The 17,211-nt window shown below is 38.3% G+C and overlaps 1 protein-coding gene across 2 annotated transcripts in view; it reads right to left on the reverse strand.

Annotated features, from left to right (window-relative positions):
* The window catches only part of NAV3 (neuron navigator 3), a gene marked incomplete at both ends in the record, with an annotated part of 252,259 nt that overhangs the window by 47,026 nt on the left and 188,022 nt on the right, over positions 1-17,211 (reverse strand). For both annotated transcript variants that reach the window (XM_079541743.1, XM_079541742.1), the window contains 4 exons: positions 3,944-4,432; positions 5,959-6,664; positions 8,759-9,029; positions 12,193-12,331. In XM_079541743.1, coding sequence (XP_079397869.1) covers positions 3,944-4,432; positions 5,959-6,664; positions 8,759-9,029; positions 12,193-12,331 — 1,605 coding nt within the window. The remainder of the gene's footprint in view (positions 1-3,943; positions 4,433-5,958; positions 6,665-8,758; positions 9,030-12,192; positions 12,332-17,211) is intronic.

Below are 17,211 nucleotides of genomic sequence, written 5' to 3' on the forward strand. Positions count from 1 at the left end.
AAAACCATCAACTCAGCTGGTAAGTCATAACAATTGAAATCTTCAAGTGCTTAAATGAGTATCAATGCACATTCATGGTTCTCAGAACTGAACCATGTTCTAATGAAGTAAACCAAAACAAATCAATCATGTAATTAGAAAATACTTCCAATTCTGCTAATCTTGAAATGCAGCCATTTTTGCTGATGTAAAACTGCACTGTAAATTCCTTTATTTCTGCACTTTTTGTGCATCTGTTGCTGTCACTAAGACCAACCAGGAAAAAAAGGCAAATCTGTAATATTCAACAGCAATTAAGTATTAAACTAATTACTAGTGATGACGACTACCCATCGAAAATTTTATCAATTAAACCAGTGTTATTTCACCAATTAACTCCAGTTGAGAATTTTATTTTAGAGTACACAGAACTATTCAGTTTATTTTAAACACTCTAAATTGATGTAAGCTGAAATGCAAGTGCCCTTCCAGACTGTGAGTTACACTGCAATAACAAAAGAAGTAGACTTATCTAAATAAAAGCTGCTAGTGCAAAACTGGAAAAGGCCCTGAGGGAGATGCAAATTTTGCTGGAAAAGAATCTTTTTTTTTCAGTATTTACTGAATATATTTTCTGTTTATTAAAGTACAAAAATCTTTGTGGAATGACATAAAAATTGGCTGGAAGAGACTCTGATGCTGTACAATTCAGCAGTTGTCAGGAGGCCTATGTTTATGCCATGCCATTACCTGGTGAGTATCCTGAAGGGCTGTGGGCAGTGCCCCCAGAAGGTCTGAGACCTGCCAGGTGTGCGTGAGCACATGTGGCGGAGACCTTGTAGACTTACTGCTTCTATGGCTAGTGGCTATTTTCTTGAAGGTAGCCAAGGGCTACTACCCTTAGCAAGATACCCATGCCTTGAGATTTTCATCTAACTTTCTGTGTTCTTTCAAAAAAGTAGTAAGGGATAACTACTTTATAAGTCTTACAAGGGGATTGGAACTAGATGATCTATATTAAAGGTCCCTTCCAACCCATGCCATTCTATGATTATATGATTCCATGATACATCAGATTATAGATCACTGGGACAATGCTTTATCCTCCAGAAATGGCATTACAACTCCTTAGACATCCTTTCATCATCCTCTATTTTGTATTTGTGAAAATATATTGTGCTTTGTTATATCCCTTCAATCTAACAAACAATTGCTCACTATTCAGATAACTCTTTTTCAACCTGGCCAAGCACATCACTTTATTCCCTTATTTGTTTATGAGAATGTCATTTGAAACAACACATGAAAATTTACTAAGTTTCAGATTTCTTACTGTAGTTACCAATTCCTATCCTTTAATCACAAAGCCCAGAATTATTTAAAAGGATGGTAATGACAGAGCCCATGCTATCTGTTTTAACATCCTCTTTCCAAGGACATAAAGTCAAAGAGGCCTTGCCTCCATCCCACCCTTCCTCATCATTCCCCTTACTCAGTACATGCCCTTTAAAACCTCTTCTTCATTCCTAGAAACTGCAGGGCCAATTCAGACTCTGTCTGAAGCAGGGAACTGAAAAGTTCATCAGACTACTGAACTGGAGATGTCCCTCAGTAATATTTAACCTTTTCATTCACTTTTAGCATGCATGCCATTAGTGATGCTTAGCTATCAAACTATGATCAGTAATTCAAGAAAGCAAAAAATAAATTTGTTTGTATATTTTTTATTAGTTCTCTTTTCTCTTCCACCTTTCCCTATACTTTCTGTGCAGAGAATGTATGTGGCTTGCTAGATCTGTCACCTTTTACTTTGGTCTTCCTGATCTTGTCCCTATGTTATGTTAGTATATCTCACTGTGCAGACTGCTCATTCAGTCTTGTGCAAGCTCTAGAGTGACCAAAGGATCACTCTATGACTCTAGGATATAACCTGGGTTCCCCCACAATGGCTTACAAAGGAAAAACCATACAATACTTTGCCAAATATATCTGCCACTAGCATTGCAAAATAATGCTTTTGTTTTGAGAAAATACTTTCCAGCATGGAGGTTTTGCTTTCTAAAACACCTCAGAAATCACACATCACTTGTAAAATATCTTTTAGAAAAATAAAACTGCAAAAACCCTATGGGGGCTATAATTCCAGAATGGACACCCTTTTCTCAAGGTGCATTTGCTAAGTTTGAGGCCAGATCATTATGATAAATGTTTCTCTCTCGACATAACCATGATTTCCCCATATGGACAAATCTGAATCTTAAAATATTGCCAAAGGCAAAGTGTTTGGAACCACTGAAATTAAGTCACTGAACAAATACATACAGGATTAGAAGCAGAGGTTGCTCAGGAACTTATGCCAAACCATTAACATTTCAAATGTGATGTTTAACATCCCCTGCATAAATATGATCTTTAGCATAAATTCACCACTCTTCCACATCCTCTTATTAACCTCACCATCCATATACACAGTCATAAAAATCAGTGGAAGGTTTTCTGATCTAAATATTGATAATTAATGTTCTGAGAAATATTTGGTTGATGGCATACAAAGCAAATTGCTAGTAGAAAAATTAAAGGCACAGTGCAAGTCACGAAATCACTCATGTATCAGTGTACTATTAACTGCAAGATTACATTGGTATATACATATATAGTACTGTAACGATGTTAGTTAGAGGTGTGATTTGAGCTGATACAGTAATACTTATGAAGGCAAAATAAGAGAATGAAATGTGTGGAGAGTTTCCATCTAGATTTGACCAAAAGTTATCTAGTTTTGTTTTGTTTTTGTTTTTGTTTTGTTTTGTTTTGTTTTTGTTGTTTGTTTTTCCATGCTGCTTCACTGAAAGTGAAATCTTTCCATTGGAAAGTCTTGGTATTGAATAATCTCTGGTTTAATACAAAGGAGAAAAGCTCTCAACAGTCTGTTTTTCAAATGTACACAAATTTTTTTTTCTTTCTTTTAAATAATTGTGCATTTTCCAAACAACTAGTTTTACCCTTAAAACGTTTTAGATATTTCTGACTCACTATAATTTTCTTTTTTGAATCAGATGCTGCATACATATTGAGAACATTGAATTTTCAATCCTCATGTGAGATAAGAATTTCATTATCAAATCTTGGAAATTTTCACGGGATGTGAAAACTACTGACTGCCTACCAACACTTCTTTTGTCTCCTTTACAAAACTCCAGTAAATGTTCCACAAAAAAAAGTTAAATTATAAAAAAGAAATTTTCTCTCAGGGTGGCTACACCACTTTGTGTTATAACTTAAGTGGTAAAGCAGAAGTCTTTCACAGAGCAAACAGGGGAAAACCCTTTCTTGTTTTTGTCCATCTGTTCCAGATGACACTCCTGTTTTCTAAACAACATTCCTGCAAGGGAAACTGTATTTTAATGTCTGTGTAATGATTATCAGGTAAGAAAAATTGGTCAGGGCTGGATACTTTAATGTGTGGTCATCTGAAAGCAGGGACCCTCCAGCTCTGCCCCTGCACTGTGCTTGTGGGAAGAAAACTGGTGGGGTCCCACATGTGGTGCAGGTTTGTTAGCTTGGGGGCAGCGAGACAGCTGTGGAGCTTCTGAATGCTGGGAGGGAAGGCAGAACTGGCATGCAGGACTCACTGTGTGGCCCTTCAGATAGATATGCCTTTAGTTAGACAATGTTTCCTTTTCTCTGGTTCTTCTCCAGAACAAGGGAACAATAACAAAAAAAACCAAACAACTCAAGATAGAAAAAAGTACTTGTAAAACCTCAAAAGGTGGTTGATTCCACATCCAATGCCTGCAGTAGCTTTGAGCTTTCTTTCCTTCCTTTGATCCTTTTCTACATATAGGACTAGGCTGCTAGTTAAACAGCGTCCCTTTAGGAAAATGGATGCAGGCTTCATTTTTTTGGCTCCTGTCCTTTTGCCTCTCACTGGTTTTGTGGTCACTGTATCTATAGGCAAGCTCACCTTTCCGAAAGAGTAGATCTGACGCTTCCCGTCCTCATGAGCAGGCTCTGAACCTCCTGAGTGCTTGTTGTCAGTCCAGAGAGAGAGCCATGATGGCTAAGAGGAAGGTCAATAGACTCGGAACTGGTGTGCAGGCTAGTCATGGACTGGTAACTTGGTGTGTCCTTACTGCCCGCTGAAGAGCTGCTCAGGTTTGCAGCCCACACAAGAGCACCTGATGTGAAAGAGTGCACTGAGGCGGGACTGGAAGCCAAGGAGTGACTTAAGCTTACAACATCTGCATTTAAGTCCGAAGGTTTACTGAAGAGGGGGCTGCTGCTACCACTTTGCCCACCTGCACTGCCCATGCTGCCTGTGCCCGAGGACGGCGATTCCAGGCTGCCTTGCCGTGCCAAGGTGGTACTAGGGCTGGGCATTGCCGATGTGGGTTTCACACCTTCAGTACTGGGTGCAGAGGCAGCTTTACCACTTGCCTTGGCACCAAACAACCTAAATGTAAAACAAATAGCTTTAGAGAAACTGATAGCCACATTAAACATTCATGGCGTAACATCCTAAGAGCCGAACGACACATTTTAATTACTGCTACTAAAACCATGCCTACCTAGTTGTTCAACGGCATCTCAAAATTAAATTCACTTAACCATATCATAATAATCAGGGTTTGTTTCATTAGCAACAGCTATTATTTACTCCTATTCAGATGTGCTCTTTGCACATGCAGACCCTCCCAGAGAGAGGGAAAATAAGCACATTTTTGTCTTATTGCATGAACAGATTACACTTTCACCCGAATTCAGGAATTTAACATTCCCACAGTCATTAGGCTTTTAAACCTCTTGCTTCTCAAATCTGCTAAAATGATTGCAACAAACACTTGCAAAATCCTTCAAAGTTTAACTAACATCTGAGTATTTCTGTAAAATTTTCCTTTGTTGCTCTTGTGCAGAGTTCCTCGTGTGGTCCCTTCAGACAGAATAAACTGCACCAGAGCTAAACATGCCCCATTTGTTTCCAAGGGCAGTCCTGGCAGAGGTGTATTTCACATAATTGCTCCCAGTAATTATACAGAAGAAATTGTCCACAGCGACGATGAAAAAGTCCCCCAATACTCTAAAACTGTTGAAATAAAGGCCATGTGATGATTCAATGTCTTACTGAAAATGTATTAAGCTTTAGTTAAAGTGCAGCTCATAAATTAATGAGAAATAAATGCAAAGCTTATCGTGATGTGAAAAATGCATGGCTAATAATGTAAGAATCTGTTTTACTTATTACCAAGCCCACAAAACCAAGCTGCAGCTCCTTCAGCAGCTGGAGATGCTGTTTCGGTAACTAGCCACCAGAAGGCAGACTTGGCTTTTTTTTTTTTTTTTTTTTTTTTTTTTCCAGCAATGGAACTGCTTCACCCAAAAGTGCATGCTGATTTTCACATCCCAAAACGTTACAGTAGGGCATTTCCAACTGAAATTTAGTTTTGATTAATGCTTTTGAAGAAAGACATGAGAAAGCTGCTTGGAAAATGAAACTCTTCCAGCTGGAGCTGCTGACAATGTACAAGAAAATACTTCATTAACCTACAGAGCTCATCAGTTCTCTGAACAGGCTACACCACCTGTTCAAGTGACAGAACATGCCTTAACAAGGTGTCCTATTTATGGATATATCAGAATATTGAGAAAGAACTTCTCATGTGCTTGAACAGTCATTAAGAACTTATTTTAGCTTTCGAACTATCATCATGGGAATGTACTTAAATTAGTCAAATCTCAAGCAATAGCCACGGCCAAAGCTCAAGCTATAGCCATGTCATGTCTGGAGAGGTCTTTAGGCCTAAACAAATAATTGCGTTGTGGGAAGGAGTATTACCCTTTTTGCCTCTTTCTGTATTTGGTTCTCTGCTTATGGGAAAATATACTCCAAAAATCTTTTTTGCCCACTAGATACTTGTTTGACACATCAAAAATCTCTCCTTTATCTACAGCAACACGAGGAATTCATAGAAAAGCGCATACCTTCGAAATGTGGGTGATGCAATATCTGGGTATTTGGATCCTGGCTGCCTAAGTCCCGGTGTGCCAGAGGCGCTTGCTGAAGTTGGGCTGGATTTTGGGGAACTTGACAGTGAGACACTCTCAGAATCAGACACGGCCACTTTTTCCTTCTCCTTATCCGTCTGATTGATGGTGACAGGACTGGACCGCCCGGACCCAATCTTGCTTGGCTCTCGCAGTTTGGTGGCAGCGGCGCCCGCAGACTTGCTGCTGACATTGGAGTCGATGCTGCTGGTGCTGGAGCGGTGCCCACCTCTGCCTGGGATCCCAGTGCCGCTGGACTTAGATGGGCGAGGCAGGCTTCGATACTGCAGCGTTGTCTTCGAGTTCACGTGCAGAACGCCATCGTCCTGGTTCTGAGAACCATCTAAGCTTGTCTTCCGTCCCGCGTTGGACTTGCCACCGATGGCTGAGGATTTGGGCATCTTCCCCAGAGTTGCCGATCCACTTGTGATAGTTGCTCCACTTGCAGTGATTATGGTAGAAGATCCCATCCCAGACTTCTTGAACCCAAAGGACCCAGTAACAGTTGATCGCCCAATACCAGAGGGAGGCTTCTTTCCTTCGTCACCACTGCTCTTCCCTGCATCTGATGGAGAGCGCTGAATGGAGGCTCCTTTCAGAGGAGTTTTCACTTTTTCTGAAGCTTTTGCATCGTCTGTTTTTCCTAAGTAAAAGTATATTTGAAAAGGTCACTTGTGTTTGAAGCTGAAATATCTCCAAATCTAATTTTAATGCTATGTGATTACAATTTCAAAATGAAAAAGTAAACAGAAATACCATCTTAAAAAAGCAGATCCATTTAGGACTTTTTCAGTTCCCAATAAGCAGCCAGGATCAGGTATAATACTTCTAAGTAAGCTTTCAAGTATTAAACTCTGAAGCCCTCCTGAATATTTCCATATTTTATACATGGCAAGAAAGTGTGGATGTACAAAACACTCCAGGACAGACCATAAAAAATCTGATTTTCTGCTGTTTTGGTTTTCTTCTTCTATTAATGGTATTTTATATGTAAGAAATACTATTTGAAAGTAAAACACGACATGTAATTAACATTTCCTGAAGAATGACATTAATTATGAATATAGAAATCAGTGGTACTTACTGAGTTCTTTGGTTTTCATCAATTACTTTTTTAGCTTATCACTAAATTTGTTCTTTTGTTAGCTACAAAAATTATCAGAGAGATTATGTTGTCATGGTACAAATCTTCTTGTTCTATAATGATATCAATTATATGAGTTAATAGTTTTTGTCCTATCCTTAATGTCTTTTCAAGAGCCTCAGGAGAGGCTCTCCCAAACTGCCTACATGCCATATATTCCTACATAAAATTGTTGTGACATTCAGAAAGGTTTAAATAAGATACTCTTTTATCTCAAAAAAAAAAAAGAAGTGGCAGACAAAAATGCCATTTCTGTTCTTGTCTGATTTATCTTTAAGTATTTACTGTACACTCTTAATTAGCCACAAATATTAGGCATAACAAAAACATCAACTCATATTTAATTCAAGTGATTACAGAGTTTTTGGAGGTAGGTGGCCTGACTTTTCTTAATGAACTAAACTTTAACAAGGAGCAACAATTACAAGTCAGAAATAAATCCACTTGCATATTTGTGCAGTGCACATTTTATGCTACACAAAGACACACCAGGACACTGATCAGGCACTTGCACTGCAAACACACAGGCTACTAGTACATACTCAAGAAATAAGAGCCTCTATTCTGTGTTGCATAGTAGCAAGTTCAATTGGATTTTCCACAAAACAGAAGACCTGGGAAATTTATCTTGGCACGTGGCTACCTTGGTAGGATCTCTTTTTTTAGTTGCTATTATGAGGGTGTCACTGCTGCAACCACATGAGCACTGACTGCTGCAATGATCCTGAGTGTCCATACAAGATCAGAGGCTGACTAATAGCAGTTCCAAATTGCTAAGAAACAAAAGTGGCTCACAATAAGTTCATTCTGAGAAGTTCCTTATTAGTACAACTGAGAGTTAATACACACTCATTAAATGCTTCATCGGGACAGGTCAAAAGTGCTAGAAAATGTCCTACAAAGGATTGATAGTGCTTTAGTAAAATGATAAATTAGAAGGTACTAATTGATGGCTTCCACCAACTTTGGATTTTTTTGCTGCAAAGGTAGATTACAAAAGCAGCTATTATTCCTTAGAAGCTTTTCAGAAGATAAGAAGTCATCTAGAATAGAAGGAATTTTGTAAAATGAATAGTTTTAGAATTTTTATTTCTTAAAAATAGACTAGAAGATACCTACAATACATATAATGTGACAATTTAGGTTTAGTTCAGAAACACTAAATTTGAGTCCCCTGGTTTGACCTTTAGAGGTTAAAACTTTTAAACTCAATTTTTAACCTCTTGTGATTTCTACACATATGTTCAGTATAGGTTTATTTTTTCTAGAGAATAATGACAGGGCAGAAATGAGTCCAAATATTTTTTTTAAAGAATTCCCTAGTAGATGTTGTGTACTGATATGATAATAAAACAAAATGTAATCACAGCTTATCTATACATGTTTCATTAATAACTTATTAGTCTGCAATGTAGCACACAATCTTGGCTTAGAATCAGTTGTGAGAATAACACAGTTTTTGATGTCTGCCACTCACTTATAACATCCATTAACTATTTTCAAGCCTTTAAAAAATCTTTATTGCTTATAAGTGAAGTAAAAGTATAAAGCTTAATTCTTAATGCAGGAAACTGAACCACAAAAATCTCCTACCTGGGGTCTTGAGAGCACTGGTCCCTGCTTTGTGCCTGGACTGAGTGGCTCCCACTTGTGTAGTCATGCCTCTCCTCCAGGATCCCGTCTGTGAGAGGGGTGCTTTCTGTCCCCCCTTCTCTGACTCTTCAGACAGCCCCGAGGGAAGGCCTTTCCACTTGCCACTGCTGTCTATGTTGCTGTCAAAATCTTCCTCTGGTTTCTTCAGCTCTTCAGTGCTGCCCCAAGTTTCGCTGTCTGTAACTGAACGCTTCTCCAAGTCTGTCTTCAGCTACAAGAAATTAGTATGGAAAACAATCAGTTTCAGCACCTTCAGAACTTGCTGATTTAAGTCCCAGGAAGAGAGAAGAATAAGCTTGTTGCATTTGAACTGAGGGACATGGAAAACTCTCGTCTAAAATGTCTCCTATTTTGGGAAAGACGTTTTCCTCTTTATACTCTTATTTTCAGAAGAATTCAACTCTTCCCTTCATAGGCGAGCTGGTATGAAGTAAAATATAATTTACTCTCATCATCAGCTGTAGCACCTTATTTATTATCATCTGCCTATGAATTTCACAGAAGAATTACTGTGCTGAGGTGTTTCAATAAAGCCTGATTGGGACGATCCCTAAAGATACTGCTAACCTCATTGTAGGCTGCTTTCTTGTTTTTATTTGCCTGCTGAAATCTTCTGCTAACCAAGTTAGAACCACTGCTCCAGCAGCACTGATTATGCTATGCCATCAGTGACAAAGCATAACATCTCTACTAACATTATCAGTGCTGCAGATGATGGCTTTTCTCCACATTTTCCTCCACTAAGCTTAATCATTTTGATCAAGAAAGTTGCTCTAGGTGCATCAGCCAGAACAGCTTTTGCAAGCAGTACCCCACCAGGAGGGAAGGTAATCAGCTGGGCTCATGCTTGCTCAGAAACTCAGACCCACGTGGAAGATCCCAGGAGACCTAACAGTGCTGTGGCAGTTGCCTCCCCACAGCCCCAGGTGAAAGCAGCATGCTTCAGGGAGCAGCCCAAAATGCAGGCACCATATCAGCTTTGGAAGTGGCCTAAATAGAAATGCCAGGGACTGATCCTACCTCTGGTGTTGAGACTCACCATCTCTGTGCTGACAGGTTGTTTGTTGTCACCTTTCCTCCTCCGTTTTCCCAAAGCCTCCCTACCTCAGTCTCAAGCCTCACTGGCACATCACCATCCCAGTAGCCTGTTCTCTTTCCTCCTTCATCTTTACATTTAGTTTACCTACACCTCTAACAATAAAACCAGTGCGTTAGTCAGGTATCACTACTTATTGTGTGACAGCACTGTCCCTATACAGGCACCCTAAGCAGTCCTACAAACTGGATGGTGATCAGAGGAGAGCTATTTATTAGTCTGTGCTACCACAGCTCCTTCACAGAGACACCTCTGTTGTTGTTTCCTAGACACTCCTGTCATAAGAAGGATTAATACTGATTAGATAATCAGCGTAATCAGTAATTGTTTATACATTTTTCATTTAAAGCATAGAAAACACAAAGGCAGTCAGCACTCTCAAAATTTCATATCTGTTTTGGAGAGGCTTACACAGATTTGGGGTAGGGACTGTTAGGAAAAAAAGCCTAAACAAAACTTCTACACAAGTATTACAGGGTCCTTCATATCAGAGTTTGTCTTGGTGCTATTTTCAAATGTGTAATGTTCCCAGAATTTTTCTCATAACTGAGCAGTTATGAACACATAGCTATACATTTTTTGAAGCAAAGTGCACCATTTCCAAGGAGTGACAAAAACAACGCTTTTTAAAAGCCTTTTTTTCACTATTACTGGATCCCAACAGCAACATTAATCCTGTTTTAGTATGTAAACAACAACAAAATACACAATGTAAACCTCAGGTTATAGCCAGCCTGCATTGCTACAATCACAAGAAGATGGCAAAAGGGACCTCTGTGTTGCAAGATTATGTCCTGCACCTGGAGAACAGCTGGCAAAATCCTTAAATACTGTGCTTATCTCAGCTTCTGGCTCAGATTGCAGCCAGTCTGGAATACTCAGTTCTCTGATTAATCTGCTTGATGTGAAAACTAATAAAAGTCTGTTCATAGCTTTCATGACATAATGCAATGTTGGCAGAAAAGCAGTGTTTGAAAACATGCTGCTTTTATGTTTATCACAGAACAAAATGCAGCTAGTATAATGAGTATTTAGAAGATGAGTTCACTCAAGCAGAAAACCCAGAAAGAGTTAAATGGTCAGTCTGAGATTTCTCAGTGATGATGATGATAGTGCAGTTGAACAAGGAAGCCAGGACCCAGCTGGCTGTTACTGTTGGTATGAAAAGAGAGAAGCAAATCTCCAGTTAGCAACCATGGGAGGACCTGACTGAATGGGAAAGCAATGGTAAAAACTAAAGAATGCTGGCATCTGCATGAGTACCATCTCATGAGTACAGAAGCAGCCTGAAACTCATTTCAGAGCTTCTATTGCAGATTAAGACCATCTCCATTCCCAGACTTCTCCATTGTCTGTGGGGAAATAAAAAATGTGTTCTCATATTGACACAGTCCACCACAGTCCACATCTACAAAATGGTTCTCTCAACTCCAGGCACTGGCTGCCTGCAAAAGTCTCTATGGAATTCAGGGTGTCAGTCTTGGCTCCTGGATTTTTGACATGAAATCACTAGAGGCAAAAACTTTTCTCCTATGCTGAGTTTTCAGTCTTGAGGTTCCTTGTTTATAAACAGAAGATGCCATACTGTTCTACCGGGACTAACTCTTCCCTTTTTTCTTGATTTTTCATGAACCAAGTCCTGTAAGCAGCCCACATCACCTTTTTTATCACTTGAAATTTTAAGGTTAGCTAGGAAGAAATAGAAGGGTGTCTGGCACAAAAACTTTTCATTATCTATCTATCTGTCTATCCATTCACCCATCCACCCACGTATGTACATACTTACTTACATACACAAATATATGTACCATATATAAAGCTTTATATAAGGTTATATAAAGATTTCTCAGAACTCTATTATGACACTACATACTGCCAGCTTTCACAGCGTTGTGCAAAACTTGGATAAAAGGATCAGTGTTTGTGATTTAGAAGGAAAAAAAGAGTAATTATGAATCAAAAGTGACAGAGACCAACAAATCATGGGCAGAATTTCATCTGCAACAGGGAACCAAATAATTAAAATTTAAGAGATAGTTAAACATTTAATGTTTCCTTTGTGGGGCTATGGAAAATATGATTGGACAAGACTTCAGGAGATGTGTTGGTCCATAACCCTATCCAAAATACAAACTAACATCCAGAGACAGGACCTGAGCTGGTAAAATATAAATATTTCATTTTTTTTGGAGGCATTGTTACAAAGGCTTTTTTGTTTGTTTTTTAATACTGCATACCTGAGTGGTGTGGCAAGAAATAGCAATGGAAAACTACTTACCTGAGCATGAGCATTCTTTCTTGAAGAGGCAGTTATATTGGAGTAAGAGCTGACAGATGAGGTGGTGTTCAAATCATCCGTGCTGAGGTTGTCAAGAGTGTCACTGAGGCCACTACTAACTGAGCTGCTGTCATCCCAGCTGCAGTGAAAGAAGTACATCTACTTACATACTGTACCAATAGGAAGAAAGCATCTCAAAATCAACGGACAGCATTACTTGTTTTTCAACAGGTTTACCAGAAAATTTTCACTTTTGTTTCATAATGTACAGTGCATATTAGTTTTCAGACCTTAAAATTAATTTTTCACTTACTGACAAATGGTTTCTTGTTCAATTAATAAACAAACAGTTGCCTTTGAAAAAATTAACGTCAGGTCTAAGCAAGCAAGGTAAGTCATTAAAACAGGTTGTTTCACACTTCACTGTGAACACATTCAGTACACTGGCAGGGAAACCCATTAAACCTACCTGGTATTGCTAGCTAAATCATTATTAATAACCTGGAGAACACCTGATGGATTTCCGGGCTACAGAAAAATAGAAGGAGCATCTCTTTCGCAGCCTAATCGACTGTCAGTAGGAAGCCAGTATTTCCAAAAGTTTTATTTTCTTATCTTAAGCCTTTGTCTCATGGGAGCAATGCCATCATAATAGGATTCCCTGACAATACAGTCACCAGAGTTGACAGAGAACATGTTATACATCTCTCAAGAAACACAGGCTGTCAACTCCTGTTTTGGGAGATTGAGGCAGAGAATGTGAATGAGTAAAAAGCTATTCTTACAGAATTGTCATCTATCTACTTTCACAAAAGATTTGTTTTCCCACTGAAGGGAGGTGGATTAGTATTTCTCAGACCCTTCTCCACACAACTGTTTCTCCGTGCTATTACACTATGAACACCATGGCTCTTAATTTATTGCTGTATCCAACATTATAGCTGTATGCTTCCAATTCTGCCACATATTCACCTGCTAATCTTGCTTTGGGTTATCCCCAGTCCAGGGTTTTTAAAAAATCCACTTTGTGGATTTTCTCTCTCTCTGATAGTTTTAGCCATCTAAAAGTTAGGTATCTCATTTGATCTATCTGCCTTAGCACCCTTTCTAACTAAGAAGCCTCCAAAAGGAGGCAATTTATCCTACTTTAAAATATATCATAGATTTGCAGGATGAAGGTACATTTTGTACCTCTTTCTCCCTCCTGGAGTAGAAGGTTGATTAAGCCTATTACAGACACGTAACCTTTGCAGAAACAAAGTTAGGTGACATGTTTAGGTATAATGTTGAAGTTCAAAAAACAAGAAAGGGTACATCTTCTTCTGCTGCAGCCTATGTCACATTCTGCCTTTTAGGTCAGATTCTGTAATTCACACCCAGATTCTAATATTTAGCCCTAGAGTCTAGTTACATCTGAGTTCTATTGCTACTAGTCATTCAGAGAATGCAAGGAAAATACCAATAAATTCTGTTTTGCAAGCTTCGATTAACTATTTCACATAAGTGTTTAGAAGGTCCTAGTAGCAGTGACAACGAATTGTATGACAACAGAATGTGACAATAGAATGATGCACCAGAAAGTTCAGTGCACAAGTTGTGTATCATAGCAACTGCAGCAAGCATTATCTTCATTTTGTGAAAGGTAGGAAATCGCATTAGTAAGCTACCTCGGTGACAAGGTAAATGTATTTTGGAGGGCAAGAGTTTATTACAGTACTGTGCTTTCACTGTTAAGTACAATGACAATAAATAAATTCATCTTCTGCAACATTACCAGGCAATATACATACAAGTTACTTTAAAATATGATTTCATATCTTAGCCATTATATTATAGATTGTCCACATTAACCTTAGAGCCCTCTCTGAAGCACTAGACATTTATAGTGTCTGTATTTTTCAGTGTCTATGAGATATGGAATTTTACTGATGCTAAATGCCATTACTGAAAAGTTATGCATCACATAAGAACATAACATGTATAACTACTAAAATCAAGAACCTTAAAGTTGAATAAAAACATAAATATTTCAACATGTGATCTGTTTTTTGCAACAATTATATCACCTCATCACTTTTAAAAGTAAACAGTCATAAGATAGATTCAAAGTATTGGGCGTTTGCACAAGCAACATGAATTTCTGAGTATGACAGTCACATTAATAATACTCGACCATCAGTTTCTCGAGTCTATTGTAAGGCCCTGGGGATAAAGATCAACATTTAATTCAATTTGCTTATGTCTTCTCATTATTTTATTCTATTTAATTTTTTTACTGCTTCATTTTATGCTCATTTTTCTCAGTAAGAAGATTCAGGTTTTCTGAATTCGGAAATAGTCCACATCTGATTCACAAAATATTAACACATCATTTTCTCTCAACAGCTGAAGTTGTCAGGCAAAAATGACTATGATTTTATGCTCATTCTGTATGGCTTCTCTGTAGTGTTTCAGTGTTTCACACTCATCACACCTCACTCACCAGGGGATTATTAGTAGGTTCTGGGAACACTCATGGCCATCCCGTAAGATACATACAAGATTACTTTGACACTTCCACTATTGACCTTTCAGAGTCATCACTATATTTGTCTGGAATTTTTTTCTCTGACAGGAGGTGCTCAAGATGTTTTCTAAATGTGAATCATAGCATCATAGAATCATTAAGGATGGAAAAGACCACCAAGATCATCTAGTCCATCCATTGTTGAACCCTTACCAACGTGTCCACTAAACCATGTCTCTAGATGCCATATTTGCACTGTTACTGAACGCTTCCAGGGATGGTGAGTCCACTACTTCCCTGGGCAGCCTGGGCAGAGTGGTGCATCACCACTCTTTTGGAAAATAAATCGTTCCTAACACCTAACCTGAACCTCCCTTGGCTCAAGTTTCAGGCAGTTGTAGAGAGCACTAAGGTTTCCCTTGAGCCTTCTCTTCTCCAGACTAAACAATCCTAGTTCCCTCAACCACTCCCAACAAGACCTATGCTCCAGACCCTCCACAGCTTCACTGCCCTTATCCAGACATACTCCAGGGCCTTAATGTCTTTCTAATAATGAGGGGGCTTTCATACTCAAAATTTTCTACTAACATTCAGAATATCTGAAGCAACAGGATTACCAAAATCTCCTTCTTTCCTATAGGTCATTTTTCTAAGCAGAAATTGATTCCTTCTTGACATGCTTTTTTTTTTTTTGTAAGATCTTTCTGAAAATATATAGTAAAAAAAATGGTAACTCTGGCAAAACAGACCATATAATGAAGTAATGAAGAATGTTGTCCTGTGTTTATTTTACTGCATTGTCCAGAGTTGTTTTAACTTGATCAGGCAGTTTAATCTCTTCTGTTTTAGCACACAGTGCTTCTGCCTTTAGAGCTCCCTTTACTTGTGTCTAGAAAGTATAGCTGCCATCAAATGAGTTAACATAATTTCTGGATAATGAAGATGCCGCATTTAAAATCTGGAACATTTCCTGATGATTGATATTCATTTCTCCTTTAAACTGGAAAAAATATATGACAAAGAAATCCAGTAAAATTTTATGCTCGTTACCATCAGATTGCAAACCCATTATTGCTAATCTGAAGCAAATTTTCAATGTAACTTCTGCTGTTGTTCCTCCTACCCTTCACCAAAATAATATTGACATTATTCATTGTCAGCCTACCTGAGGGACTTAATATAGATTTTAATATACTGGAAAGGATTTATCTTTCATTTTAACTTAGTCTTTCATTTACTTTTCTCTTTTTCATGCATCCTACACAGTTTATGACAAGTCAGGTTAGCCCTCCTGTTCACTAATGACTCATGTTACAAAAGCACATCTTACCTTTCTGTAACTTTGGCAAAATCTTTATTTTAATATCAGCCTCGGGTTGATTTTATTAGAAGAAAGCTCAGCAAATGCAGCTGTGCTATCTGAGAGACTGAGGCTAAGAAATATATGCCTTATTTTGATAGATTCTGGCAGCCTTTTCTTTAGGAAACCCTTGGATCCCAAGAGGAATAGAACTACCTTGATGTTTCGCAAGTCATAATCCTCACATTAAGGATGTTGATTTTGCCTTTTATGGGAATAATCCTATCAAAACTAGCTAATTTAAAAATTTCTTCCAAGTCACACTTTGCTGGGCACAGACTTTTTAGTTTTTCATTCAACTAATGGCCCAAAGTATTTATCCAGACATGTGACAGCTCAGCTGAGCTCACCTCAATCTGCTGTGGTCTGGGGTTCAAAACACCAAACCGAGAGCAAGTCAGCAAGCCAGTTCACATTGTGAATAAATGTAACAGTTTCTAATAACCCAACCACATACTGGTATTTGTTCTCTAGGAACACTTCATTAATTTAGTACTCATAAGATGTCTGCTCTAGGGATGAACCTGAATTTTGCATTAATTTGCATGCTGTTTCTTGTCATTATTTTGTGAAGTTGAAAGACTTCCGTAGCAGAAGGGACTTTATGAAGCATAATTGAAGACTCCTTGCAACCTGCAGGTTATTAGGTGACTGCTTCAACCAAAGTTTTTAACAAGTTGGACACAAAAAAAGAGTTTCTAATTTTCTTCAGAGCTTACATCTAACTTGCAAAGATGTAATGCTTGCAAGCATACTCTTTGAAACTACCATGTGCTGCAAGCATAGCTCAAAAATAAGATTACCAGCACCTCGACCTGCTTACTAAGTAAAACAAGGGACTGCATGTGATGAGTGACAAGAGATATACAAAATTCCAAACAACTATTTTAAAAATGAAAAACCCAACTTCAGATTATATAAAACAAGGACTCTAGATTTCAGGGAAAGTAGTTCAAATCACGATTGCTTGCAAATGCATCTGCACAAGAAACATGCATTCAGGTGAAACAAGCAACTGTTTTCCTACTTCTGAGAGTCTTTACAACCCCATGTAGTTGTTTTCATACTGATAGCATTTAGTTCTATCAATACTTGATTCTGATAATTATTAAAACACTTCAGACATACAGAGAGTTGAAAAGGAATCTGTGCA

This window comes from Tetrao urogallus (genome assembly GCF_951394365.1).
Source record: "Tetrao urogallus genome assembly, chromosome: 1".
NCBI lineage: Eukaryota > Metazoa > Chordata > Aves > Galliformes > Phasianidae > Tetrao > Tetrao urogallus.